Source organism: Neofelis nebulosa, chromosome 4 (genome assembly GCF_028018385.1).
Source record: "Neofelis nebulosa isolate mNeoNeb1 chromosome 4, mNeoNeb1.pri, whole genome shotgun sequence".
NCBI lineage: Eukaryota > Metazoa > Chordata > Mammalia > Carnivora > Felidae > Neofelis > Neofelis nebulosa.
Window position 1 is genome coordinate 119,124,171 of NC_080785.1, and position 27,038 is coordinate 119,151,208.

Sequence of the window (27,038 nt, forward strand, 5' to 3'; positions counted from 1 at the left end):
GAATATAGGTATGTTTAGGGAATATTGTCGTGGGAGAAATCAGGCAGTTTAAGCAAAAGCAGAATGGAAGCCTGACTCCTGAGTACCAGATGTGTAGGTCATGCTGAAGAGACCGCCGGCTTGGAGAGAGAACGTCATGAGGGGCATCATCATGGAGAGCTTCTGTGTCATCTGTGCTGGAGCTGAGGCTGCTTTTTGTGTCTTGCCCATCCCACACGGACAGGAATCTGGCCTGTAGATGCTCAGGAAAGGTTCCATACTGGTGGATGGATCCTTTTCCTCTGGGTCTGCTGTGTCCTGTCAGGGAGTCAGAGGGTCACCACTTTTCCATGGCTGCAGTAGGGACCCATTGCCACAATCCCCAGGAGAGGGAGCTGCCCAGCCCTGCCTGTGGCTTCCCATGCCCCAGGCCATATCTCTCCTCTTTCTCACAACTTTTTACTCTTTCTAGCCCTCTCCTGTCTTCATTTGCCACATTTTTATTGAGCACCTGCTAGCTCTAGGCCTTGAGGCACCACAGTGGACAAGAGCCCATGGGTCTGTCCTCTTGGGGCTTACAATGCATAACCTTGAAATCTTAATAGGTGACCACAAAGCCAACTGGCAGGTGTCACAGAGGAGGGAGGCATGATATAAACTCTGAGCGGGGAGTGCATCAAGGAGGACTTCCTGGAGGAAGTGACCTCTAAACTGAAACCTCAAGGAAGAATATTTAGGCAGTCTGCAGGCAGAGGGAATGCATGTGTGAAGGCCTAGAGACGAGAAAGAATGTGATGCATTTGGGGAGCTAGAGAAGTTCTGCTAGTGCCCAAATCACAATACCCAGCTCCCACTGAGGGCTTTGGGGAGATTTGTGCAGCAAGATTCCAAGGTGCACAAGGGTTTCCAGGATGAAAGATTTGACTGTGGAATGTGAGGTAATGGTAAGCCACTATCATGGGAAAGGGAATGCCGTTGGCCCCCACCTCCATGTGACAGCCCACAGCCTCTGTCGTGTGCCTCTTTCCAAGTGCTGTGACTTGGGCTTTCATGCAAGCCTGGCCCGCACCTTCCGGACCTACCTCTCAGCCGAGTACAACCTGGAGACCTCTCGCCACGAGGGGCTGGATGTCATCGAGAACGCGGTAGACAACCTGGACTCCCGAAGCGACAAGCACACTGTCATGGACATGTGCAACCAGGTCTTCTGTCCTCCACTCAAGTTTGAGTTCCAGCCCCACATGGGGGATGAGGTAGGCTTCTCCCAGGAGCCCATGCTTGAGGCCATTTCACCTCTTCTCCCATGTGCTCCCAGAACATCGGTGGGAGGGGAACGTCAGCCCCTGTTCCACATGCACGACATTGATCTCAGAGGCCTCAGGTCATGTTCTTGGTCCAGGGGCTTCCCCATCTGAGGAGTTTCCCACTGATATCCTAACTCTGCTGGCTCACGTGCCTCACCTGTAGAATTACAGGACCTTAACTCTCCTTAACATCCTTCCCAGTTATGTCTAGACCCCAAGGGAGTCCTACATTGTCACACACGCATCTCACAGTCTTCCCTTGGATGACCTTGGATCACAGGAGGCTAGCTAGGCCTCACCGCAGCCGCTCTGGCGGCAGCCTTGCCTGGGCACTGCCTGTCCTCCCCTACGGGAGGCTTACCACCAACTCTGCTCCCTTGGGTTTTGTTTTGTTTTCTTTTCTTTTAATATGAAATTTATTGTCAAATTGGTTTCCATACAACACCCAATGCTCATCCCAACAGGTGCCCTCCTCAGTGCCCATCACCCACTTTCCCCTCTCTTGGGTTTTGTGCCACTCAGATCCTCAGAACCATGTTCTGGAATGAATAAATAAAAAAGTGCAGGAAGGTACTTGTTCCTGGCCACAAAGCATCACAGTGGTTACTCAAACTGTGCAAAGTCCCTTATGCTAATAGCTCCTTGAGCTTTCCCTTTTCATCCCTCCCCACTTTCTTCATCTGCAAAAGAGGGGCCTTCTGCAGGGTCTCCCACAGCTTCTAGCCCGTCCCTCAGCCATTGCATTCAACCCTTTGGCCCATCATCTGGACCTAAAAATCCTGGCCTCATGGTTACGACAGGTGACTGTGAAGTTTGAGTTGCCTCGTTAGTGGTAAATAACTAGTAAATCACAGAGCCCTACTGTCCCTTATGATCTCAGATGAGTTATGCCGGGCTGCCCAGCCCACAGGTAGTAAGGGAGCCGTGGGTGGAGTGGGTGTAGGGAGAGCAATGTCTCCTTCCACTCACCTCCTCCCCCACCCCATGAGCAGGCTACTGACTCACAGTTGCCTCACCAAAGCACCTTCCTGATGGTGCTCTACTGATTGTTTCCATTTGTTATTCTTTTCATTGGCTTTTGTCAAGCCATTGCTTTCTTCTACAACTTCCTGCTTTGAAATGAACTAGTCTCACTTAATGAGATTATGTTACAGTGTTTAGTAAACCCTCTAGGGTTGGACAAACCTAGAAGACCATGACTGAGAGGCCACAACTTGCAGTGTGAGAGGGTGGCCTTTGGGGTAGGAAGACCCCAGTTCCTGGCTGGTGTTGCCAGGTACAAGCTGTGTGACCATGGGTAGGTCACTTAACCTTTCCAGGCCTGTTTCCTCAGCTGTTGATAGGGATGTTGATGATGGCCCCCAGCCCTGGCTCCACACAGGTGATGAGAGCACTGGGCAATGGCAGGTGGTGGCCGTCCTTTTGCAGGTTTGCCAGGTCAGCGCTCAGCAGCCCGTCCAGACGGAATTGCTCATGCGGTACCACCAGCTGCAGTCCAGACTGGCCACTCTCAAGATAGAGAATGAGGAGGTGAGTGGGCCGCTCTGCCCTGTAAGCGATTTCCTTACAAAGGCCTGGCTTGTCGTGGAATGCATTAGAAATTAGGGTTCATCCATAAGATGGATTATTACACACCCATTAAAACTGGGCACACCAAGAATCTTTAAAGGGATGGGGGAATGCTCCCAAGATGTTAAGAACAAAGAGGATGTAGAACTCTATGTTCAGTAGTATCCTGAGTATGGTAAACTAGAGGAGGTGCATGTGTATCTGTGTTTATTCACAAGAAAAAAAGCCCGGAAAGAAAGAAATGCTTTGAGATGTTAATTGTGATTATATCTGGGTAGAGGAATTATAGGTGATTTCTGTTTTCTTCTTGTGCTTTTCTCTGTTATCTGCATTGAGTTTGTGTTATTTTGATCATCAAAGATAGCTATAGGTATTTTAAATTACACAATGTAATAAAAAAGCCCAGGGCACACCGAATGTGTGATGGATCCTGAGCCCCAAGGAACTTCTGTCTTGCCTTGGCCAGCACACCTCCCACGTGGCTAGTGACACAGGATCGCCCCTGGGAGGGCACGAATGGAAATACCAGCTGTGGTGTGTTTTGATGTGGACCGAGGAAGCCAGATGAGAAACATTCCATTCCAGCCTGGATGCCTTTATGCAGGGAGGATGTCAACCAACCACAGGCCCCTGGAGAAAGGACAGCAGGATGTGAGGAATGTCACCTAAAATCTTGGGCAAGTTTATCACCGGAAAGTGCAACCACAGGTGGAGATGGGGAGTCATGGTCCCTGTCTTCACATCTCAAGAGAGAGAGATGGTTTACTCCATGTCTTCACAAAGGACAAAGCTGGGACAGACGTGAGACAGATTGTCACGCAGGACGATAATTAATCAAAGCTGACCCTGGGGGGAGGTTATACAGAAATGAATTATGTTTTTATTTTTCAAACCCGAGGAGAGAGAGGAGATGAAGAAAGTATTCTGTATCCTCCCCTGAAGCATTTTCAATTGTTTACATGGAACAGTATATGGATAACAATATTAGTGGGGTTTAAATTGGAAAGCAGGGCCCCATAGAGGAGAATGAAGCAAAAGTTCCTCTGTATAGGCTGTTCGTGGCTATGGAAATGCTTAATTTTGAACCTGAACTACTGTCAGGCTGTGTTAGAAAGAACTGATCCAGGGGCGCCTGGGTGGCGCAGTCGGTTAAGCGTCCGACTTCAGCCAGGTCACGATCTCGCGGTCCGTGAGTTCGAGCCCCGCGTCAGGCTCTGGGCTGATGGCTCGGAGCCTGGAGCCTGTTTCCGATTCTGTGTCTCCCTCTCTCTCTGCCCCTCCCCCATTCATGCTCTGTCTCTCTCTGTCCCAAAAATAAATAAAAAACGTTGAAAAAAAAAAAAAAAAAAGAAAGAACTGATCCATACATTTATTCATTCACAAGTATTCTTTCAACCAGTATTTTTCAAGTATTTATTAAGCACATTCCATGCTCTAAACACTGTGCTAGAGGCAAAGTAAAGTGAGTGAACAAGAAAACATAGTGCCTCCTCTCCTGGAGATTATAGTCTAGCAAAAAAAGATAAATAGATAAAACATTAAAGCAGTATGCAAAATATCAAGTGATAGTGGGCACTAAGTTAGGAACAGTAGTCAGGGGGCTCTGATGTCTCCAGGAAGTGACATTTAAGTGGAGATCTGAGTGACAAGAAAGTCTTTGGGTGACAATAATTTAACAGTGAATGTAGATGCAGTTTCTCCCCTGACTGTTTTTGGAGTGACCTTCCATCGAAGTATAGGGTACAAGTCAGTGAAGGGATGTTGCGAGGTCAGGTCTCATGTGTTCTGCACGTGTAGCCTTCTGGGGGTCCCACTTGACTCCAGGAGAGAAGTTGGGATCCTGGAGGACTGGCTCAGCATGATCTTCCTCTCTTTTCTCATTTCTCAGTCAGGCTTTTGATAAGTCAGGGGCAGATAGCCAGAGAGTATGTCCACTGAGGATGGACCCTCATCCTATCTAGACTCTGTCCTCTCTTCTCTCTGGATGAGCACTCAGAATATTTCTGCTCCAGGGACCTGCCTCCTATTGGAGGAGCTCATGTGGGGCTATATAATCAGGAAAAGAGAAACAAACCTGGAAACCTGGCTTCCTTGTTTGTCACAACATTCTCCCAGGTTCTCTTTGGCAGAAGCAATCCAATAAAATGATGTTAGACTGGGCAACATGGGTTCTCACCCTAGCCAGCTCGCTGGCCTTATATTCCACATCAGTATAATGAGAATGATCATCTTTGTCCTGCCCACCTTCTAGAGGCTATATGTGGAAAAAACAAAGTGGGGAAAAGGATTTTGAGGTGTGAAAGGCATTCTGAGGCCAAAGGGTTTTTGTTGACATGCTGTGTTTCTCCAGGTTAGAAAAACCCTGGATGCCACCATGCAGACCTTACAGGACATGCTGACTGTGGAGGACTTTGATGTTTCTGACGCCTTCCAACACAGTCGATCTACAGAGTCTGTGAAGTCGGCTGCCTCTGAGACCTACATGAGCAAGATCAACATTGCCAAAAGGAGGGCCAACCAGCAAGAAACAGAAATGTTTTATTTTACGGTAAGTGGTGTCTTGGACCCAGAACTTACTGTCTACTGACCTGCTGGCAGTGACTTTTGGGGAACAGCCCAAGCTAGGGGGAGCCAGCAAAACCATGTGGGTCAGTTAGAGCTAAAAAGTTTCCAATGTGCTTCTCAAATGAAGTTGCCTTGGCTTTGTGAGATGCAAAAAGGTGAATTACCAGTGGGGAGCATCAGCATTGATCCTGGATTGGTGGTTATTGCAGTTAACCTACAAAAACCCAGAGAGTTGTGTTCCATAGGGTATGAGGGAAATGGCTATTTAGCCTAGTGGAAGCCCAAATAACAAACCTAAAGTTTAATGTACGGTTGTCACATTGAGGTATCTTAAATTTGGGTGTGGGCTTTAGAAATCATGCCCTGAATGATCTGTGCAAGCTGCTGGTAAGTTGTCAGCCCATCATGTAAAATCCCAGATTATTTGCATTCCATTCCGTTGGGGCAGGGAAGAACAAGATTAGGGGGTACTGGAGCTTTGTTCAACATGTGTTTAGTGAACATAGAATTTTGGGGGTGTAAGGGACTTCAGATCTTCTGTCTGATGTTTGATCACATTCAACCCTATCCCTACCAAAAAGGCATCCAGTCTCTGCTTGAACAGACCTAGGATTAAAAGTTCCTTCCTTCTCCAAACAGCCCTATTGTCTGGCCTGTGGCCGGCAGTAGATATTATGATGTATTCTCTTATCTCTACTTCACTGGAATTTCTGGTCATTCATCTTGATCCTGTTCTCTGGGGCAACAGAGAGGATAATTCCACAAGACAGTCTCTGGTGTGCTTCTAACGAGCTAGGTTTTCATTTCTCCAGGCTAAACATACCTGATATTGTAAATCCTGCCTCATAAGCTTTCATTTTGAGTGGCCTCAGCATCCTGGTGTCTCTTTCCTGAACTTGTTCCTTTTATTGATGCCTGTGTTAAAGCGAGACTCTGAGCAGTGATCTGACCAGCACAGACTAGAGCTAAACTCCCGCCTCCTCCCACCCTAGGTGCTATTCTCCTTTCCATACATTCTAAGATCATATTCTTTTTGTTTTGTTTTTATTTTTATTTACAAATTTTAATTCCGATATAGTTAACATACAGTGTTATATTAGTTTCAGATGTACAATATAGTGATTGAACAGTTCTGTGCATTACTCAGTGCTTATCATGATAAGTGTACTCCGAACCCCCTTTTATCTGTTTCACCCAACCTCCCTCCCACCTCCCCTCTGGTAACCATCTGTTTGTTCTCTATAGTTAAGAGTCTGGTTTTTCATTTGTCTCTTTTTTTCCTTTGTTCATTTGTTTTGTTTCTTAAATTCCACATATGAGTGAAATCATATGGTATTTGTCTTTCTCTGACTGATTTATTTTACTTAGCATTATACTCTTTAGATCCATCCATGTTCTTGCAAATGGCAGTATTTCATTCTTTTATATATGTATATAATTCCTCAAGAAATTATATGTATTTATACATGCTGTCTCTTCTTTGTGCATAAATCTATCAGTGGACACTTGGGCTGTTTTGATTTGGCTATTATAAATAATGCTGAAGTACATATAGGGATGCATATGTCTTTTCACATTAGTGTTTTTGTATTTTTTTGGTAAATACCCAGTAGTAGAATTACTGGATCATATGGTAATTCTATTTTTAATTTTTCGAGGAACCTCCATAGCATCTTCCACAGCAGCCACACCAGTATGCATTCCCATTAACAGTGCAAGAGGGTTTCTTTTTCTCCACATCTTTGCCAACACTTGTTTCTTGTGTTTTTGATTTTAGCCATTCTGACAGGTACGAGGTAATATCTCATTGTGGTTTTGATTTGCATTTTCCCGATGATGAGTGATGTTGAGCATCTTTTCATGTGTCTTTTGGTCGTCTGGATGTCTTCTTTGGGGAAATATCTGCTCATGTCTTTTGCTCATTTTTTAATTGGATTATTTTGGGTTTTGGGGGAGGTGTTGTAGAAGTTCTTTATATATTTGGGGTACTAATCCTTTATCAGATATGCCATTCGCAAATATCCTCTCCCATTCATTAGGTTGTCTTTTAGTTTTTGTTGATTGTATCCTTTGCTGTGCAGAAGCTTTTCATTTTGACACAGTCCCAATAGTTTATTTTTGCTTTTGTTTCCATTATCTCAGGAGATGTATCAAGAACAATGTTGATACAGCTGATGTCAGATGCCTGTGCTGTCTTCTAGGATTTTTATGGTTTCAAGTCTCACATTTAGGTCCTTAATCCATTTTGAGTTTATTTTTGTGTCTAGTGTAAGAAAGTGTAGTTCAGTTTCATACTTTTGCATGTAGTTGTCCAGTTTTCCCAGCACCATTTGTTAAAGAGACTCTTCTTTTTCTCATTGCGTATTGCATCCTTTGTTGTAGATTAATTGACCATATAATTGTGTGTTTATTTCCGGGATCTCTATTCTGTTCCATTGATCTTTATGTCTGTTTTGGTGCCAGTACCATACGATTTTGATAACTACAGCTTTGTAGCAGATCTTGAAATCTGGGGTTATTATGCCTTCAGTTTTGTTCTTTTTCGAGAGTGTTTTGGCTATTTGAGGCCTTTTGTGGTTCCATACAAATTTTAGGATTATTTGTTTTAGTTCTGTGAAAAATGTTTTTGGTATTTTGATAGGCATTGCATTAAATCTGTAGATTGCTTTGAGTAGTATGGACATTTTAACAATATTAATTCTTCCAATCTATAAGCATGGAATCATCTTTCCCTTTGTTTTTACTTCAATTTCTTTCATCAGTGTTTTATAGTTTTCAGAGTATAGGTCTTTCACTTCCTTGGTTGAGTTTATTCCTAAGTATTCTATTATTTTTGGTGCAATTGTAAATAGGATTGTGGTTTTAATTTCCCGTTCTGCTACTTCATTATTAGTGTATAGAAATGCAACAGATTTTCTATATTGATTTTGTATCCTGTGACCTTACTGAATTCATTTATCAGTTCTAGTAGTTTTTTTGTAGTGGCTTTAGGGTTTTCTATATATAGTATCATGTCATCTGCAAATAGTAAAGGTTTTACTTCTTCCTTACCAATTTGGATGTCTTTTATTTCTTTTAGTTATGTGATTGCTGTGCCTAGGACTTCCAGTACTGTGTTGAATAAAAGTGGTGAGAGTGGACATCCTTGTCTTGTTCCTGACCTTAGGAGAAAAGTTCTGTTTTTCTCCACTGAGTATCATATTAGCTGTGGGTTTTTCATACATGGCCTTTTTATGTTGAGGTACATTCCCTCTACCTTCTTTGATGAGGATTTTGATTATGAATGGATCTTGTACTTTGTCAGACGCTTTTTCTGCATCTATAGTTTTTATCCTTCCTCCTATTGATGCGATGTATCACATTGATTGATTTGTGAATATTGAACCACCCCTGCAACACAGGAAGAAGTCCCACTTGATCGTGGTGGATGATTTTTTTAACGCATTATTGGATTTAGTTTGCTAACATTTTGTTGGGAATTCTTGCATCTATATTCACCAGAGATATGGGCCTACAGTTCCCTTTTGTTGTAGTGTCTTTATCTGATTTTGGTATCAGGGCCTCATACAATTAATCTTGAAGCTTTCCTTCCTCTTCCTATTTTTGGAATAGTTTGAGAAGAGTAGGTATTAAGTCTTCTTTAAATGTTTGATAGAATTCACCTGTGAAGCCTTCTGCTTCTGGACTTTTGTGTGTTGGGAGTTTTTTGATTGATACAGTTTCATTGCTGGTAATCAGCTTGTTCAAATGTTCTATTTCTTTTTGATTTCGTTTTAGGAGGTTATGTGTTTATAAGAATTTATCCATTTCTTTTATCTTGTTCAATTTGTTGGCATGCACATTTTCATAATCTTCTCTTATAACTAAGATTGTATTCTTTTTTTTTTTTTTTTAAGTTAATGTCAGTTAAATCTCTATTCCCTATGTACTGCCATTACACCAGGCTACCTTTCTGCTAAAGGATATGTAGCTGATGTGTTGGGTCAGTGTTTGGTTTCTTACCAGTTAGATTTCCTCTTGATGGATTTAGTTCACGGCTTCAGACTGTCAGGATCTTGTTGCAGTGGTTCAACACATGTGCTGTCCCTTCAGACTTAGGTTGTCTGCAGATTCAGTGAGTGTGGCTTTCATACCTTAAAGTTTGTCAGTGAAAAAAAAACCTAATAGTTATGCCACAACCAAGGCCAAAGACAGAGTTGTTTGAAACATGCCACTAGGCTGATAGTGATCCACTGTATCAACACCTCTAGATGGTGGCCATTTAACGAGTCACAAACCCACCCAGTTCTGACACCCAACTCCATCTTGTGATAGGCCTTGTCGAATCCTTTTTTGAAATCAAACAGTTGACATATATTGCATTTCCTCAGTCATCACTGTTTGATTTTGTTGTTTTCAAGAAAGGAAATAAGACTAGTCTTGGTGAATCAGCCCATGCCAATTTCTGGGGTTCACCACTTCCACTGGGCGCCTACTGTATTTACAAAGAGAATTTTATGGGTCACAGAGATTTAAGGAAGGAGTACACATGAATATGAATTCACTATGACAGCGGAAGCAAAAAAATCTGGGTGGCAGAAGCAGAGAAAAGGGGGTCTGGCTGACTTGAAAGGAAAAGAATTCACCAGTGTTCATGATTAAGGGTCATGGGTATTATATTTTTATTTTAATATTTAATCTATCAACCTGGTTGGCTAGTACACCTCATGACTTGATGTTATGACATTATTTTAGGCACTTTTAAGGACATAATATTCCTCTTAATGCAAGCATTGGTACAATTTGATGGTATTCTTTCCATCGTGGGTCACATATGAAGCCCGGATGAAGCTTGGAAAAAGTAGGCAAAGTCTATGGGCTCCAGAGCCCTGGTTAATTTCCACTAACCAGTGAATTGCCCACCCAGGTGAGTTACATGGTTGGGATTAGAGCTTCAACTACCTGGGGCAGCAAGGCAGGGTGGAGAAAATATCTGCTTATACCTCAGCTCTGCTTCTCATGGCAAATTTTTAAACATGTGATAAGAGCAGAGCGTGTCATTACTGGAAGCATCCATAGAGAGCCTAGGGGAGAGTGTTTATCAAACTGAAATGTGTATTCGAATCATGTAGGAAGCTTGTTAAAAATGTAGGCTCCCAGGGGCGCCTGCGTGGCGCAGTCGGTTAAGCGTCCGGCTTCAGCCAGGTCACGATCTCGCGGTCCGTGAGTTCGAGCCCCGCGTCGGGCTCTGGGCTGATGGCTCGGAGCCTGGAGCCTGTTTCCGATTCTGTGTCTCCCTCTCTCTCTGCCCCTCCCCCGTTCATGCTCTGTCTCTCTCTGTCCCAAAAATAAAAATAAAAAAAAAAAAAAACGTTGGAAAAAAAATGTAGGCTCCCAGCATACCACCCTCCCCGAGGTGGGCCCTGGAAGATTGAACACTTCTGATCCTCTGTAGTGCCTTCCTCAGGGGTAAAATTAGGGGTTAGACTCACAGTATTCTTGAGCAGGAATCTGCATTTTGACCCTCTTCCCAGCTGGTAGGAGGCTGCCAGTCCCTGCACCACACTTGGAGAAACACTGCAGGTCAGTTATCACTTTACCCTGAGGAGGGCAGTGAGTAAGCTGCCCAAGGTGGCACTCTAAGCTCTGAGCTTCTGTCCCCTTCTGGCAAGAATGGGAATGATGATGCCCCTCCCCCCCCCCACGCCACTCTTTGCCATCCAAGATTTTGATGAGGACCAAAGGTACAGGCTTGAAAACTGCCAGGTGCTCTTTGGTACAAGGGGAGTGGTTCCTAGGAGCCAAGGTCCTAGGCACCAAGGACTGTGGCTGACGAGATACAGCACCATCGTCTCCTGCCAGTCCCACCATTCCAGAAACCTATCAAGATGGGGCCAAGGTGAGGTGACCTCAATCTTATCTGTACACATGTCAGCCCCCAGTCCCTGGACCTTTTCCCTACAACTGTTGTCAATAGGATGATGGTGATGTTCCAGATGCTCCTTTACACGTCATTTTGGAGTGTCCCGAGCCTCTACAGTTCACTTGTTTGCTCCTCTGCACCCTTTTCTGAGCATTCTGGCTGGGGCAATAAAATGGATTTCTTGGTGAGAAACTAGCTGGCAGATTTGGGGCAATCACACCATCCTGTGCCTTCATTTTTGGGGCGTTTGCAATTGCCTTTGCATCTGCTGAGAATGTTCCTTCCCCATGTGCTCACGTGTATCCACACAGCCCCTTCCTCACCTCCTTCAGGCCTTGGTTCACATGGCAACTATGCAGTGAGGTCTGCTCTGGTTCCTAGTCCCCCGTTCCTGCCTTATTTTTATCCACAGCATTCACCAGCATCCGACCAATCGTGTATTTTACTTTCTTTATTAGCTTATTGTCTCTCTTCCCACTCCTCTCTGTCAACCCCCACGAGATCAGAGCTTCAGCAGAGTTTCTCAGCACTGGCTATATGCCAGGCACAGCTGTAGGCACTGGGGATCCGGAAACAAATTGGGTGTGGACCCCACCAACAGCAGCTCACAGTCTAGCAAAGACATGCCCCAGCAGAGAGGGGTCTGGCCTGTGCTTACGTGATGCAGGGTGGGCCAAGGAAAGCTGGTACTTGTGCAGAGGTGTGGCTGAGGTCCAGCTCAGTTTGGGCACAGGTAGATGTGTTTCTGTTCCCAGTGACTTCTGTCCCTCTGCACTGCTCTGAAACACATTGTACATGACAAGGTCCCTGAACTTGAAGTAGCCTGGGAGTCCCAGGGACGTGGGGCAAATCAGTTCTTTATGCCAGCCTCACCTGTCTCCTCTGTAAAAAGCAGAAAAACGTATCCCCCAATGTAATTGAGGTTATTTTAATAGGAATGTCTTTAGGGGCCTGCAAAGCCCTTCCTCCTTCAGAGTGGGGCCGAATGAAAGGAAGGTTCCTTTGGAGGCTCCTCTGTAACAGATCTGATAAAGCGCTCTTGCCTCAGCTGTGTGCCCCCAGAGACGGCTCCCATTTTTATTGCTCGTGGCCCAGAAGCACAGTGGAGACTTGATGACTAACGAAGCTGTCTGCTTGGGGCTCAGTCCCCAGTCCTCACCTGACAAAAGCACCTTTTGCAGCTCACATTCCCCCTGAGCTTTCTTTGTGTTCCCCCAGACTGCCCTGAAATGCCCAGGATGGGACGGCCGCACTCAGCAGAGCTGGGGTCTGTGGAGAAGTGAAAAGGAGCAAGTCAGAGGTCCTTCTTTTCCCCATGCTGGGGTCCTTGAGGGTGGCATAATCTCCCTCTGACCTCCCTGGCATAGCGGTCGGTTTCAGAGGCAGAGACCACGTGACTTGGCCTTGCAGTCTGTAATGTCCTTGTGCCTTGTGTTTTACAGAAATTTAAAGAATATGTGAATGGCAGTAACCTCATCACTAAGCTACAGGCCAAGCATGACTTACTCAAGCAGACCCTGGGTGAAGGTGAGTTGGTTGGAAGGCAGAGGCCTGTGAGGAGGGATACTTGTTTTGTCGTGGTCCCCTGGGTTGTTTCAGCTTGAGACATGGGCACTTGGTTGAATGAGGCCTGGTAGCACAGCCACCTGGCAGGACTGGACAGGCCAGTACAGATGCTAAGAGGGGTCTAGTGTGGCTGCAGAAAACATGGGGCAACTATGTTCGTTTAGGTTCTGGGGGAGAGTCCAAGGCAAAGTGATGAGAGGGGTCCCCAGCAGGTAGGGGGTGGGAATCCAGGAGCACAGAGTTCTGCATTGCTGTTTTTTTAACAGGTACTGTTTGCCAGGAATACTCCTAGAGTGTCTGGCCGGGCATCTAGGTCCAGAAAAGAAAAATCCATATGTGTATTTTGGTCCTTGAGGGATGTGGGGAGTAGGCTTAAAACTGCGCAAAGGCCTCCAATGACAGTTGGAATAAAATCCAAAGTGCTCTCACAGTACATGAGGCCAAAAGGTCATTTGAACATTACCTTTTTCACTGACCATATTTATCATTGTCTACTCCCTTACTGTGCACCAGCCACTCTATGCTCCTTTCTGCCCTTTAAAACTCATCAAGCTCATTCCTGCCCCAGGGCCTTTGCATCTGCTGTTCTCTCTGCCTGGAATGCCCTTAACCCAGATCTCAGTATGGGTGGCTCCTTATCCTTCAGCTGTGTCAGCAGAGGTGTCACTTCCTCAGTGAGACTCTCCTTGTCACCCAACCTCAAGAAATCACCACCTCTGTCCCAACACTCTCTGTTTGATTTTCTTCATCTCATTCATCACCATGTGAAAGCACCCTACTTATTATTTGTTCATTTGCTTATTATCTTTGGGTATATCCCCACCCCAACTGTCTCATATCTTCTTTCCGAGTAGGGACTTCCTTGTTTATTTTGTCTACCACTTTATCTCCGGTGTCTAGAATAGTACCTGGCTCACAGTAGGCATTCAGTTAGTCATTGGATGAATGTTGAATGGGAAGGTCACCAGGACACGAGCCTGGCCCCCTAAGGTCAGGGATGGCTTGTAGCAAATCGTGGTGGCCCTGGAAAGTGGTGTGACTGTCAGCTATGAGGGGGATGAGCTGAGCTGGGTGTTTCTGAAGTTGTGAGGCCCTGCTTGAGCCCCACATCCAGATATACTCTTGTATTCTGTTGGAGAGGTCTGTTGGCTGAAGGGTGTGCTCTATGCAAAGGAAAAAGAGCATGGAGTCCAGGAAATGGGATTTCCAAAGTGATGATACCAGTAGATCCCAAGACGACAGCTTGAAGCAGGCCTAGAGATCACTCAGGAATTTTCCAGGGAAGTAGGAGTGTGATAGGTGAGAGTCATAGTAGGGCATAGTACCCCACTCTTCTCCATACAGGTGCACATTCTAGGGGCTGTGCCCTGCCCACCCAAGCCTTCTCTGACACTGTCCACTTGGCACCGATCAGGGGGACAGCTGGAATCTGCAGATGCTTGGCATTTGTGAGCCCCGTGCTTTAGAGGAAACAGAAATTAAACCATTTCCCAGCCCCAAGGTGCTTCTAACCTAGCGAGGAAGACAATTCATGAATTCATAAAAAATTTAAAGCGGTAACATTAAGTCACACAGAAATACTAGGTGAATTGCCAGGTGAACAGTACAGACTCTTAAGAGTATGAGCCAGGAGTGGAAGTGATCACCGTGGGCCCAGAAGAGCTGGAAAGGCTTCAAGAAAAATGAGTAACTGGGGCTTGGAGTAGTAACCAGGGGGTTAAAACAAATATCAGTAGAATTTTTTCAATCAACTTTATTGACCTGTAACTTATGTACAATAAAATCCACCCATTTTGTGTAGAAATCACTTGTGACAAACATATGTACCCAGATCAGAATATAGAACATTTCTGTCACCACAAAAGCCCCTTTGAACCCCTTTGAGGTGAATCCTTTCTCCACCACCCCAAGCAACCACTGATCGGATTTCTGTCAGCATAGATTAGTTTTGTGTCTTCTAGCTGGGCAACTTCTGGGGGTGATAAAAATGCTCCTGATTTGGTGTATACTCAGGTGTATACATTTGTCAGACCTCATTGATTGGGGGTAAGGGTGGGAGCAGTGAGTTGCATTGGGCTTTTTCTTCATTTCCCCTGACACTCCTCTACATTCTGCCCATCCTGACATTTCCATATTGGGCCAGAAGAGTGGGGCGCATAGGAGTAGGAGAGCCAGAAAGTCCTAGGGAAGAGCCAAGCTGGTGTGTCAGGGACAGCTCCCATGACTAGCATTAAAAAGGAGGATTAGTTTTATAGCCAGTGGCCCCTGGGGGTTGGAGGCTGTTTCTCAGAGCCATGTACCAAAAGGCAAGTCCCTATGAGTTGGTTGGCTCCTTGTATGTTCAAAATCAGGAGCCCTGGTTTTAGAAAAGTAGATGTTCTTTTAGAAAATAAGATCCCAGATGAGAAGGTGCTTCTCTCCAGCTCACCCATGTGTGCTATCAGATGCAACCGTTTATTACTGCCCTTGCCTGAATGAATAGCCTTGATGAAATAATAATAAAAATTAGTTTGGGTTGGCATAACCCCTGACCCATTTGGTCTCCCAAGTTTACTTAGCCTTCAGCTATACCTTGCTCCAAGATGTGATTTACCAGTCCTCCTTCTGAGTTTTAGGCTGAATAGCAATGAAAAACTGCAGGAAAATGTGGCTTCCGAAGTGTAAGGGCAGCTAAGAAAGAAAGAGCCATCCAGAAGAATCTCAGTCCTATTCTCTAGTAAGCCAGCAATGGAAAAGTTTTGTGCTTCTTTTGAAAACTGGGATGGGCCTTGTTAGACTGGTCAATTTGGGTGAGGATTTTTTTAATAGACTTTGTTTTAGATTAGTTTTAGATTTACAGAAAAGTTGCAAAGATAGTACAGCTAGTTCCCATAGATGCCGCATCCAGTATTTCCTGTTAATTGACATTAACAACTCATCATAAGTGAGTATGGAGTATTTGTTACAAGTAATAAACGCTGGTCCATTGTTATTTCTAAAGTTAACAAATTGTCCAATTACTGGAAAGAACTGCAGCTGAGACCAAATCTTGAGTCACTTTTGTATCCCCACTGCCTGATAAATGTACGTGTGGATTCATAGGGCACCAGGTGAAAGGGGAGAACGTGCACTGACTTAGATTGGTCACGTTCTTGCCTGTTGGGCAAAGCGGACATGGAAGAAATTAAGCAGGCCAAAGCAAGCTCAAGATCTTGGCTCCTTTGTTTTTCTGAGTGTCAACAGACGATTCACCTCTTCTTGCATGTGCTGATTCTTCCATTCAGTAAAAAGCTTCCCTAAGAGTGGGCCGGGGTAGGATTACACCTGCATCAGTGACCTTTTTATGCCCTTTGAAGGCTATTTTGTATTGGGAGGGGCAGTCTGGAAACTTTGGAAGCAGGTGAGAAATATGGCGCCAAGTGGAATGTTTTGATTAAGAAGATACCAAGCTTGTTTCTTGTTTGTTTGTTTGTTTTTTTTTTTTGTTTTTTTTTAATGAAACGTGTCATGTAATCCATTTCTCTTAAGTCGTCTTTTGACAGCATGGCTCAAAGAAGCCACAAGTTAGAGGAAACACATGGTCTTTAGGTCACACTCAGAAGCAAAGTTTTTAACATGATTGATCCCAGACACATAAGTCAAAAAGTTTCTAGGTGCCCTGCAAAGTGGCATTCCGTGTTGTAAACATCACGGCCACATCTTGGGAACAAGAACGCACCCTATATGCCCTTGGCTGTTGCTATGCCATTGTTTTTGGCCATAGAATTCTTAGTTTATCATCCTGTCTTAGTCTTAGATCCCTGACCTTTTTACTGCTCTGGGTAGTCTATAAGCTCCAGGGTTTATACCCAAGATATGGGTGGTGTTTCAATTTACTATAGCCTCTCAAGAATGAATAGTGCATTGTCTATAAAAGGGATGGGACATAACCTTTTCAGACCAAGATTTAATAGCACATTATAGAGCCAGTGTTTGCCAGGACCAGACAGTCTGACCTTCTGAAAATGACTGGGCCACTAACTATAAAATATATTTTTAAAAATCCCAATGGGTCTCAGAAGGTAAAGGGCAGAACAGTTTTGATTTCTGATACTTTCTAGGAGTTGTGAAAACAGATTCCGAAAGATGTTGGTAATGGGGTTCTTGAGAGCTAAAATAGGAGTCTAAAGCTGACAGGGAATATATTTGATTCCTTGCTGGAGGAAAGTCTGCCTTGAGTATGTTTCTGACATTGCACTGCAGGACTTCAACACTTAGATTCCTACCTCCACACTTCTCCCCTTTCTGCCCTTATCTGTCCATTTATCTGTCCATCCATTGTCCAAAGCATAGATGCTATGCTCAGCCTGGAGGGGGAGAACAGTGAACACAAGACAGACAAGGTTCCTGCTGTCATGGGGAACAGAGACCTCGAACAGTAAACAAACTACTAAATAAAGAATTACAGGGGCGCCTGGGTGGCGCAGTCGGTTAAGCGTCCGACTTCAGCCAGGTCACGATCTCGCGGTCCGTGAGTTCGAGCCCCGCGTCAGGCTCTGGGCTGACGGCTCGGAGCCTGGAGCCTGTTTCCGATTCTGTGTCTCCCTCTCTCTCTGCCCCTCCCCCGTTCATGCTCTGTCTCTCTCTGTCCCAAAAAATAAATTAAAAAAAAAAAAAAAAAGAATTACAACCATTTTAAGTGCCATGAATGGGAAATTGGGGCTGAGATAGAGAACAATTGTTCATATGGGGGAGGGGGCGGGAGAAGAGACCTGCTTTAAGTTGGGTGAGCACTGAAGCCTCAGGGCGGAGGTCATGTTCAAGCTGAGACTGAAGGGTGAGAACACATCAGTCCTGTGAACAACTGAGGAAAGAGTGTCAGGGCAGAGGGAACAGCATGTGTGAAGGTGGGAAGGAACATGGTGAGTCAGGACTAAAAGAAGAGGAGTGTGGCTAGACCTTAATGAGCACATAGGGGACTGTGCATTTTTGGAACTAAGAGAGGGTGGAACAGGAAACACCTCGTAGGTCCCCTTTGGAGTCAGAGTTGCACAGCTTACTGCAGCCATAAGGGAAATTGTGTGTTTTATAGTTAATGCAGGCCATCGGCCGACCCCTTTCGTGGGTTGCCTTAGCTGCAACTCGGGGTCTTGGGTCTGTATGAAACCTGTAGCTCAGATTGGCATCTGGTGGGAATTTGTCTGAGACTACAGACACATAATAAGATTATGCAGAAGAGATATGTCAGTTTTGTCTAACTTTTCGCCTTTCTTGCTTTGGTCTTTGGCTCCAGTTCAAGCAAATGTAGTAACCCTTGTAACTGCTTGTGGCATTGGTTAGGAATTAAAGAATTGTGTGTTGATTCCCTGCCGTGTTTTATTTTCAGACTTCTGTTACTCTCTTCTTCCCCTCATTTTTGCCCCTATCCTCATTCGGTATTGTTTTTGGTAGAGAAAATAAATGCTCAGTTCTTTCTTTTAAAAAGTACTTTCTACGCATTTGACTCTTGATTTCAGCTCAGATCATGATCTCACAATTTGTGGGATCGAGCCCCGCATTGGGCTCTGTGCTGACAGCATGGAACCTGCTTGGGATTCTCTCTCTCCCTCTCTCTCTGCCCCTCCCCCACTCACACTGTCTTTCTCTCTCTCTCTCAAAATAAATACACTTAAAAAATTATTTTAAAAAAAGTCCTTTCATGTGAATGCTGGATGGCATTCTAGAGTCTAGAGCTGTCCAGTATGGCGGCTGCCAGCCATATAGCTATCAAACGCTTGAAACATGGCTAGTCTGGATTAAGATGTATAAAATGAAAACAAGATTTCAAAGAGTTAACACAAAAACTATATGAAATACTTTATGAATTTTTATATTAATATACATTGAAGTGATATTTTTGATGTATAAAGTTAAACACAATATGTTATTAAAATTAATCTCATTTCATTATTTAAAAAAATTTTTTTTAATGTTTTTATTTATTTTTGAGACAGAGAGAGACAGAGCATGAGCAGGGGAGGGGCAGAGAGAGAGGGAGACACAGAATCGGAAGCAGGCTCCAGGCTCTGAGCTGTCAGCACAGAGCCCGATGCAGGGCTCGAACTCATGGATTGTGAGAGCATGACCTGAGCCGAAGTCGGACGCTTAACTGACTGAGCCACACAGGCGCCCCTCATTATTATTATTATTTTTTTGAGAGAGAGAGAGAGAAAGCATGAGCAGGGGAGGGGCAGAGGGACAGAGAGAGAGAGAATCTCAAGTAGGCTCCAACTTGGGGCTCAATCTCATGAACTGTGAGATCATGACCTGAGCCTAAATCAAGAGTTGGACGTTCAACCGACTGAACCACCCAGGCACCCATCTTTACTTTTTCTAATGTGGCTGCTAAAAATCGTGGCTTACATTATATTTCTATTAGACAGCATGGCCTAGAGGTTCTCAACTGCACCATTAAAGGAATGAAGTACTGAATCATGCTGTATGGATGAATCTCAAAAGCATATGCTAAATGAAGGAAGCTAACACAAAAGACTGTGGATTGAATGCTTCCATTTTTGTAAAATGTCCAGATAAGCAAATCCATAGACAGAGGATAGATGAGCAGTTGTCATAGGCTGGAGAGGGAGAGAGGGAGTGACTGTGAATTGGCCTGAGGAATCTTTTTCATGTGAGGGAAATGTTCTAAAATTGAATTGTGGTGATGGTTACACAACTTTGAATATTTACTAAATCATTGAATCATACATTTCAAATGGGTGAATTTTTTGATATGTAAATTATGCTTCAATAAAGCCATTAAAAATAAAAGGGAAGGCAGTGGCTTGGAGTCTGCAATTCCAGGGGAATGGAAGATCTGGAGGTAAGATTAGGGAGTCCTCAGTCAGCACTTAGGTCACCCAGAGAGGGTGTGTAGAAAGAGAGCTGGGTGCACCTCCTGGGGGCAGATGAGGAGGAGACAGCAAGAGAAACTGAGGAACAGCCTGGAGAGTGGGAAGGACACCTGGCAAGTGTGGAGTCATGAAAATCAAGGAGAACACTTGGTAAGAGGAAGAGAGTGATTCACTGAGTTGATGGTGCTGAGAAGTCAGATAAGAGCAGAGAAGACGCAGAAGATAAGTGGATTTGACCACATGGAGCAAGCAGTCTCTGTGGATGGTGAGACCAGAAGCCAGCTGCAGTGGAGTGAGTGGGGGAAGCAACAGTGCCTCTATAAATCTCCTTCAGCAAGTTTTGCTCTAAAGGAGAAAAATGGGAATGGAGTTAGAGTGAGAAGGCGAGCCCAGGGAGGTTTCAAAACTAGGTTATACTTATCCAGAACATGTTTGTATGCTGATGGAAATGATCCAGAAGAAAGGAGATCGGTGATGTTAGAGGTGTCGAGGGGGACACTTGCAGAAGCAGAGGCCCCAAGAAGGGTGGAAGAGGTAGGACCCAGAGCACGGGCAGAAGGTCTGAGCTTTGGCAGAATTGGGATGCTTCCCCAGAGTACCAGGACGGGAGGTAGAGCGTGAATGGGCAGGCATAGGTAGGTGGGTGCATCATATGGAGGCATGCCAAGACCCGTCTTACTGATTTTCTTCTCCAGGGAAGGAAGCGAGGTCTTCAGCTGAGAATGAAGGCAGGAGGGGTCGGGGTGGGGATGTGGCTGGGCTGAGGAATAACAAGAAGGTATCTTCTGGCTGCTGCTTTTCAGGGCCAAGCATATGACAGGTGCTCCACAAACCTTTGTTGGTATAAAGCAGTGTGTGAGTTCTAGAGCTTTGGCAGGCAGAGAAGGGATCACCCATGGTGCTTGTTAAAATGAAGATTCGTGGCTTCTTAGCTCAGAGATTCTGATTCAGGAGGCTCATGGGAAAGCAAAAAAACCCTGCATTTTTAACAACATCCCCAGAAAATTCTAAAGCATGTGGTCAGCAGGCTGTAGTTGGAAAATTGCTGGAAAGAAGAAAAAAAAAACATACATGAACAACACGAAATGAAATTTATGTGAACATAGCCTTACAGATAGGAGGCACTGGGGATTTAATGAGACTCCATTCTTTCCAGCAGACCATTACTTAGGCATAATTAGATTTCCCATTTCACAAATAATTAAGTTCGGTTGTTTCTTCTTTTTAGAAAAAGATGAATGTTCGCTGGTTAAAAAAGAAAACAAAAACAATTTAACATCAATGTATACTTTTCTTTCCAGGGGAGAGAGCAGAATGCGGCACAACCAGGTAAGAGCTAGGGATCTTGGTTGTTTCCACCTGCTGCCTGAGGTGGGCGGGGTGGAGGGGAGGTGCAGGAGAGGCGGGAAGGTGGGAAGGTGGGAAGGCAGATGCTGCCAAGGAGCTCAGAGAAGCTGGGCTGTTCTTAAGAGTGGTCTAGCTTTTCCCCAGTGTCTCCAGGGGGGATGGTGTGGCTGTGCAAGAGAGAAGGCTGGCTGTTTTGCTTGTCCTAACACTGTACTGGTGAAGCCACGCCCCCTACAGGCCGGTGAGGGGGGAGGCGCCTTTCCCAGCTGCTGTGGGAAAGTGGGGGTAAGTTCTGTTGGCGCTTTCCATCTGGTGGGACAGTAATATATATTGCAGAGTGGCTGAAGACGGACAGCAGAAGCCAGAGGCTGTGGGGGTAGCTGTTGACCTGTTTCCCCATCTGTTCTGTGGCTGCTGAGCAAACTGTCCGGCCCGGGCGGAGGGCCCATCCTGGGGTCCCCATTTGCCAAGGCTTTGGATTTGGCTCGTATGGCACACACCTCTGCATGTGCAGAGCCACATCAGTGCGCACAGACACCCCTACTGCCCGCACCCTGGCTTCAGACCTCATGGGCACCTGGATGGACTGATGGGAGAGCCCTTTGCTGGGAAAGTAACAAATGGGCAACTTCTGCTTTCTCTCCACCTTGCTCAACATTACCCTTGCGCTTTTCCTTGAGCAGACCAGAGCCAGTGAACACTTTCCACTCAGCAGCTGGTAGCTGAGGGGTTGACTTTCAGTGACTGGACCTTTCCTCCACTTTCAGAGTTTTGAAATCCATAAGCAGCCGTGTTGCTGTCTGAGTTGTTCCTTAGAGCCCATCCCTTTCTGAGTTCCCAGCAATAGTTATCCCACTGCCCAACACAAATTGAGCCAGTGGCCCAGAATCCTGGAAAGCTGTTATACTTGGCAAGAGGAAAGATGAACCCTCAACCCCCCTCCTGCTCATCTGGATGAGAGTTGGCTGAGAAGAGGCTTGGAAAGCTCTGAGGCTTTCAGTTTGCTGGGCTTAGGGTGGAGGAGACTGAGGGCTTTCCAGAAGCTCAGCTCTGCAGCTGTTCCACTGGGCCCTGGCAGTCTGGGAATATCTGGATGATTCGTAATGCCAGGAAAGGACCTTCCTGTACAAGGGCCAGCAGATGTGCAGGGTCACTTTCTAAGAACCTTTCAGAAACAAACTCCTTACTTATTTATTTCGTTTTTCTGGCAAGAGGATGTTGTTGTAGTCCCCAAACAACAGAAGCCACATTTTACACTAAAGTCTGCAAATAGGAAAACAGATGGGGGATGAATTGAGCCATCCCTCACTTCCTCCTAATTCCTAGAACTCATGCAAAGGAAGATGGTTCCAGCAGATTTCAGGAGAAATCTGTAATCGAACCCTTGGCCAGGGCCCAGGGTCTACCTCAGAGAAAAGTTGGTGTTTTTTGTTTTTTTGTTTTTTGTTGTTGTTGTTGTTGTTTTAAATAAAGCCATTTGAGAGATAGTCTTCCACACCCTCTTCAACCTAGGGCCTGGGAAATACAAGTTGGGACTACAGACCTCCCACTTAGATATAGTAAACTGCAAACCCAGCCATCTGTACTCTGGCCCTTGGCCAAGGTCAGAGGCAACTTTGTTGGTAAACTGAAAGCTTCCCCTTCCAAAAATCATTTTAAATTCGTTGTACAATGCACTGCCAACTTGAAGTGGTTTTTAATTTAATCCTAAAGGCCCTGGGTAAGATGTTTCTATGCTGTGGCTCTCTGTATCTTCCACAATTTCCTGCCCAAGGTTAGTGTCATTTTGGATGATCCTTTGAGCCGGTCCCCTCAGCCAAGTTGCTGCTGGCCTTGTATAGATAGACCAGTTTTTGCACATGGGCTGCAACATGTTACATTTTTTCTCACACTTAAGAACTTAGAATAATCCCAATTCATAACCCTGTAAAATAGGCAGACCAGGTGCAAGAGTGCACTTGAAAAGTGTATGAATAAATGGCACGGTCAGATGCAAGTATAGGGTTTAACTGTGATAAAATTTTAACTACAGACTGGCTTCCCTAACTCAGGTTGGCTTGTCCCCATGGTATGGATTAGCCGTGAAATCACTTGAGATTTCTTGTCCAGATAGATGCAACCTGATGTGTACTCATGCACAGCTTCCAGGGGCCTGACTGCCACTGAACTGCAGTGCACTACCACCATTTTGGATGTTCACACGCACATCTATTGGGTTATCTAGGGAACATTTTAATCACTACCCTTTTGGCCACAGAACAATTTTGAGGCTGATTCCTATATTGCCAGTATATGTTAATTTTCATCTTGGTTGAAAGGCAGAAAGGGGACATTGGTCTCTGGTTTCTCTCTCTTCCTCTCCGTGGCTTTCTCTGTTCCTGTTTTCCCTGCCTCTCTCTCTTTCTTTCTTTCCGTTTTGCTCTGCAACTGAGCAGCAGAAGAGATGGAAGGCTTAGGCTGCCCCACTTTCCTTGGCTGAGCTGCCCCCCTGCTCCCCACTTTGTGCCCCACCCAGCACTTCAGTAAGTCAAAATTGATTTGATGTCATGCAAAGTTGGGATAGCTACGTTTCCTTGTCAGAGATTTCCGGTCAGTGCACAGAACACCACACAAAGAAAGAAATCCCAGTGATTTGAGCAGTCCTTTGCTTTCGGAATAGGCGGGAGAAATGGGAAAAGTATCCTTTTCCCTCTTTATTCCATTGTTTAAACTTAAAGAAAAAAAACTCCTTTACACTTATTTTAAGGAAACCCTTCAGCCAGCCACCCTAGAATTTTTGGTATTGGGTGTCCAACACCTACATTAAGAATCTCTACTTTTGCTGGCCATGGGAGTTTAATAGATAATTTAGAGCGACTGCTGGATGCTCTGTGATAAAAACAACTTCCCAATTTCACGTTCACAACAGAATTTGGAGTAGGAAGAGCTGAATTAGCCCCAATCACATATTTTTTGTGTGCCCCTTGGGAAGTTTCTTAATTTCTCATGGGCTCATTTGCCTTATGTTTAAAGTGAATTTAGTAAGTCTTGCCTGCCTCACAGGGTTGTCGTGAGGGTATCACGGATGAGACAAGGAAACCGTCTAAGAACGCTCACAAATAGAAACCCCAAACACTAGGGAGACGAGGTGGCACAGTTGCTATATCCTCAAGTTATTCCTAATCCCAAGATTTAAAACCTATGGCCTTGTGTCACATTGTTTACACTCTCTTTTGGCATTTGGAAGCTCCAAAGTGGATCCTTTGCCAGAAATACCACCCCCACATACCCACATCCTCAAAAATTCAGTAACTTACAAAAAAGAAATGACATGGACTTAGCTAACCAAATTGACATAGATCCAAGATGGGCTTGAAATAGTCTTGCCTGTTGTTTCTTTTCAAAATTTTGGTCTGTGCTGTTATTTTGGTTCCAATGTTTGGGTGGCATGATATTTGGATTCAGCTGTGTCTTTGCCCATGCATGTCCTGGAGCTAGCAGCATTTGCTCAGTACTCAAACACGTAGGAGAAGCTCACTAGATTCCCCTAGATGGCTGGGCTGCTGAAGAAGACAGGCACAACACAACGAGGCCAGTGAGCAGAGGCAGCATGAACCTCTTTCACCTTGATTGGCACCCCAATCCATAAGATTTCTTGCCCATCCACAGAAATCAATCAAGACTTTGGGGACCAGGTCTTTGCTCGTCACGTGTGGACATTAGCTGTGCCAGGCTGGGTCCCCACTTGTTGCTCCCTAAATTGTGAACCAAGCCATTTGAAAATGAACTGCCTCTCTTGGTTAGGGGCCCTTCTCCTAACCTCAGAAAGCCCTTTGCCCTGGAAGGCTGGCAGCATTGAGTCAGGCCAACTTGGGTGGCGAAAGATGAGCAAATAAGCCAACACAGGTATATGCATGGTGAGCAACTCTGGAAACTGGTCCAGTGTCTGTGGCTGTTTCACTGTTGCTGGTGAACTGTGGTATGGTTTCCCCTCCCTGTAGCCAAGAGTGGAGCACAGGGAATGGAGATCCTAAAGTAAAGCAAGACACTTTCAACCTGACCCATTGGGTCCTTCGCTGGCAAGGGTTAATGGGATGGATGGAGTCCTTGGCTGGAAACGAAAAAGTGCCCTAAGGCTCCATGACTGGCCAGGTTGGGAAAAATCTTGGCATTGGAGCCATAGAGGCCTGAGTTTGGGGCCTGGCTCTGCCAGTTCCCCTCTCTGGGCCTCAGAGTCTGCCTCTATAAAATGGGGCCGTACATGCAGGGTTGAGCTGACGTTAAGGGTGATAATGGATTTGAAAGCGCTTGAATCAAAAGTGTACTTGACTAAAGAACAGGATATGATCATTATCTCGGGTCACCTGGGGACCCCAAAGAAGCTGTAGGCTCCCTCCAGGCATCAGTATCTTCATCTCTAAAATGAGAATAATAATTGCCTAGCTCTTAGATCAATGAAATAAAGATTAGTCAAGTGCATTTGAAATGCCAAGAGGCATTAGAAAGATCAGTGCCCTGGTACATTGGGAGTTGAGACTCGGTGATGAATTTAAGCCAAAATAATGAAAATTAACCCTTCCAATCATCATTGAAAGTGTCTTGCTTTCTCAGGCTACAGATTACATCTCTGTCCCCTGGTTCCTCCTCCATCTGGTCAGCTTTGCAGGATGACAGCCTCTGATTGGGGTTTCAGTGGTTTCCTGGATACATACTATGTCCCCCCTGTGATCTAGAATGCATCTGTATTATGTGAGCATTGCTCCTGCCTGACATTGTGGGTAAATTAAGATTCCCTTAAACATCCAAAGGCCTTCAGATGGAGCATTGGACACCAATGTGCTGGGGGTTCAGGGGTTTCCATTTGCATTTTGTGTTCTCCTTCAGCCATGGGTTTTAAAGAGCGTCTTTCCCAGTTGTATGTTTGCGTTGGTTGCTTTCTTGATTTCTTTTGTTCCATTTTCCCTAGGCCCCCCTGCCTTCCCCCTAAACCACAGAAAATGAGGAGACCTAGGCCTCTCTCAGTGTGTAGCCATAAACTATTTAACGGCTGTATGGAAGCGTTTATTAAGGTACTTGCTGGGGAGCCACGGAGTCCGCGAATGCGCCCAATGTAATGGCAGCCTTTCTCCACCTCCTCCCCTTGGCCAACAGCCCTACCCCGACCAACCAGAACTTTCAGTCATGCCCTGGCCCCAGCCCTGGAGCAAGCTAGTTCCTCCCTGAAGCCTGCTCTTAGCTTCAGGAAGGGCTTCTAGGCAGACTACTTTCGTCTCTGACCATTTGATCCTAAGTGCCTTCCTGGGATCCTCAGCCCCAGAGGAGGGATCGATCATGATGAAACCCATGGAGTCCAAGTGGGGTTGAAATGCCAGTGCAGTGGTCCCCGCCAGCCATGCTTTCCTGCTTCAGGAACTGCAGTCCTAGCTAGGCCTGAGGGACAGTTAGAGAAACCACCTTGCCTCGCTTCACATCCATGCCTCCCAAGAGGAGATTGGTTAGAAGCAACACAAAGAAAATCCTGCAGATAAGAGTGTATTTTTATACAACTGATTATTATTATTGTTGTTGTTATTGTTGCTGTTGTTGTTGTTGTTATTTTGGTTGAGACTATAGCAGCAAAGGAAACACATAAACTGTTTGAGAGAAAACTCTCCCACCTTGTTTTGCTTCTTGTTAGGCATTGAGCTGGGGTAGTCCCTTTAGAATTCTAGATTAACCCTGTACATCCTAAACTAAACATGAAAGTGTTGCAGCTCAGTCACTTTCTGTTTTCTTGCCTCCTGGATGCAAAGGGCAGAGGACCAAGGTATCCCAGATAGAATGAATGGCTCAAGGACACTGAAGCTGGCCACAGAATTGCAAAGGGAAGCAGGGGGCAGGGAGATGCTTGAGAAACATTAGTTAGGGGGAGCAGGGGAGAAGGTCCCTGCCAGTTATCTGAGAGCCCTCCATTATCCAGCAAAGACACTTTCTGCAGAA

General features: G+C 45.2%; 1 protein-coding gene across 7 annotated transcripts in view; it reads left to right on the forward strand.

Annotated features, from left to right (window-relative positions):
* The window catches only part of SRGAP3 (SLIT-ROBO Rho GTPase activating protein 3), a 264,778-nt gene that overhangs the window by 191,660 nt on the left and 46,080 nt on the right, over positions 1–27,038 (forward strand). For 3 of the 7 annotated variants that reach the window (XM_058726125.1, XM_058726126.1, XM_058726130.1), the window contains exons 7-12: positions 1,011–1,232; positions 2,712–2,813; positions 5,203–5,400; positions 12,762–12,846; positions 21,035–21,062; positions 23,516–23,602. In XM_058726125.1, coding sequence (XP_058582108.1) covers positions 1,011–1,232; positions 2,712–2,813; positions 5,203–5,400; positions 12,762–12,846; positions 21,035–21,062; positions 23,516–23,602 — 722 coding nt within the window. Of the gene's footprint in view, positions 1–1,010; positions 1,233–2,711; positions 2,814–5,202; positions 5,401–12,761; positions 12,847–21,034; positions 21,063–23,515; positions 23,603–26,025; positions 26,129–27,038 lie in introns of all 7 variants that reach the window. The other 4 variants (XM_058726131.1, XM_058726128.1, XM_058726129.1 and 1 more) reach the window with 2 other exon arrangements.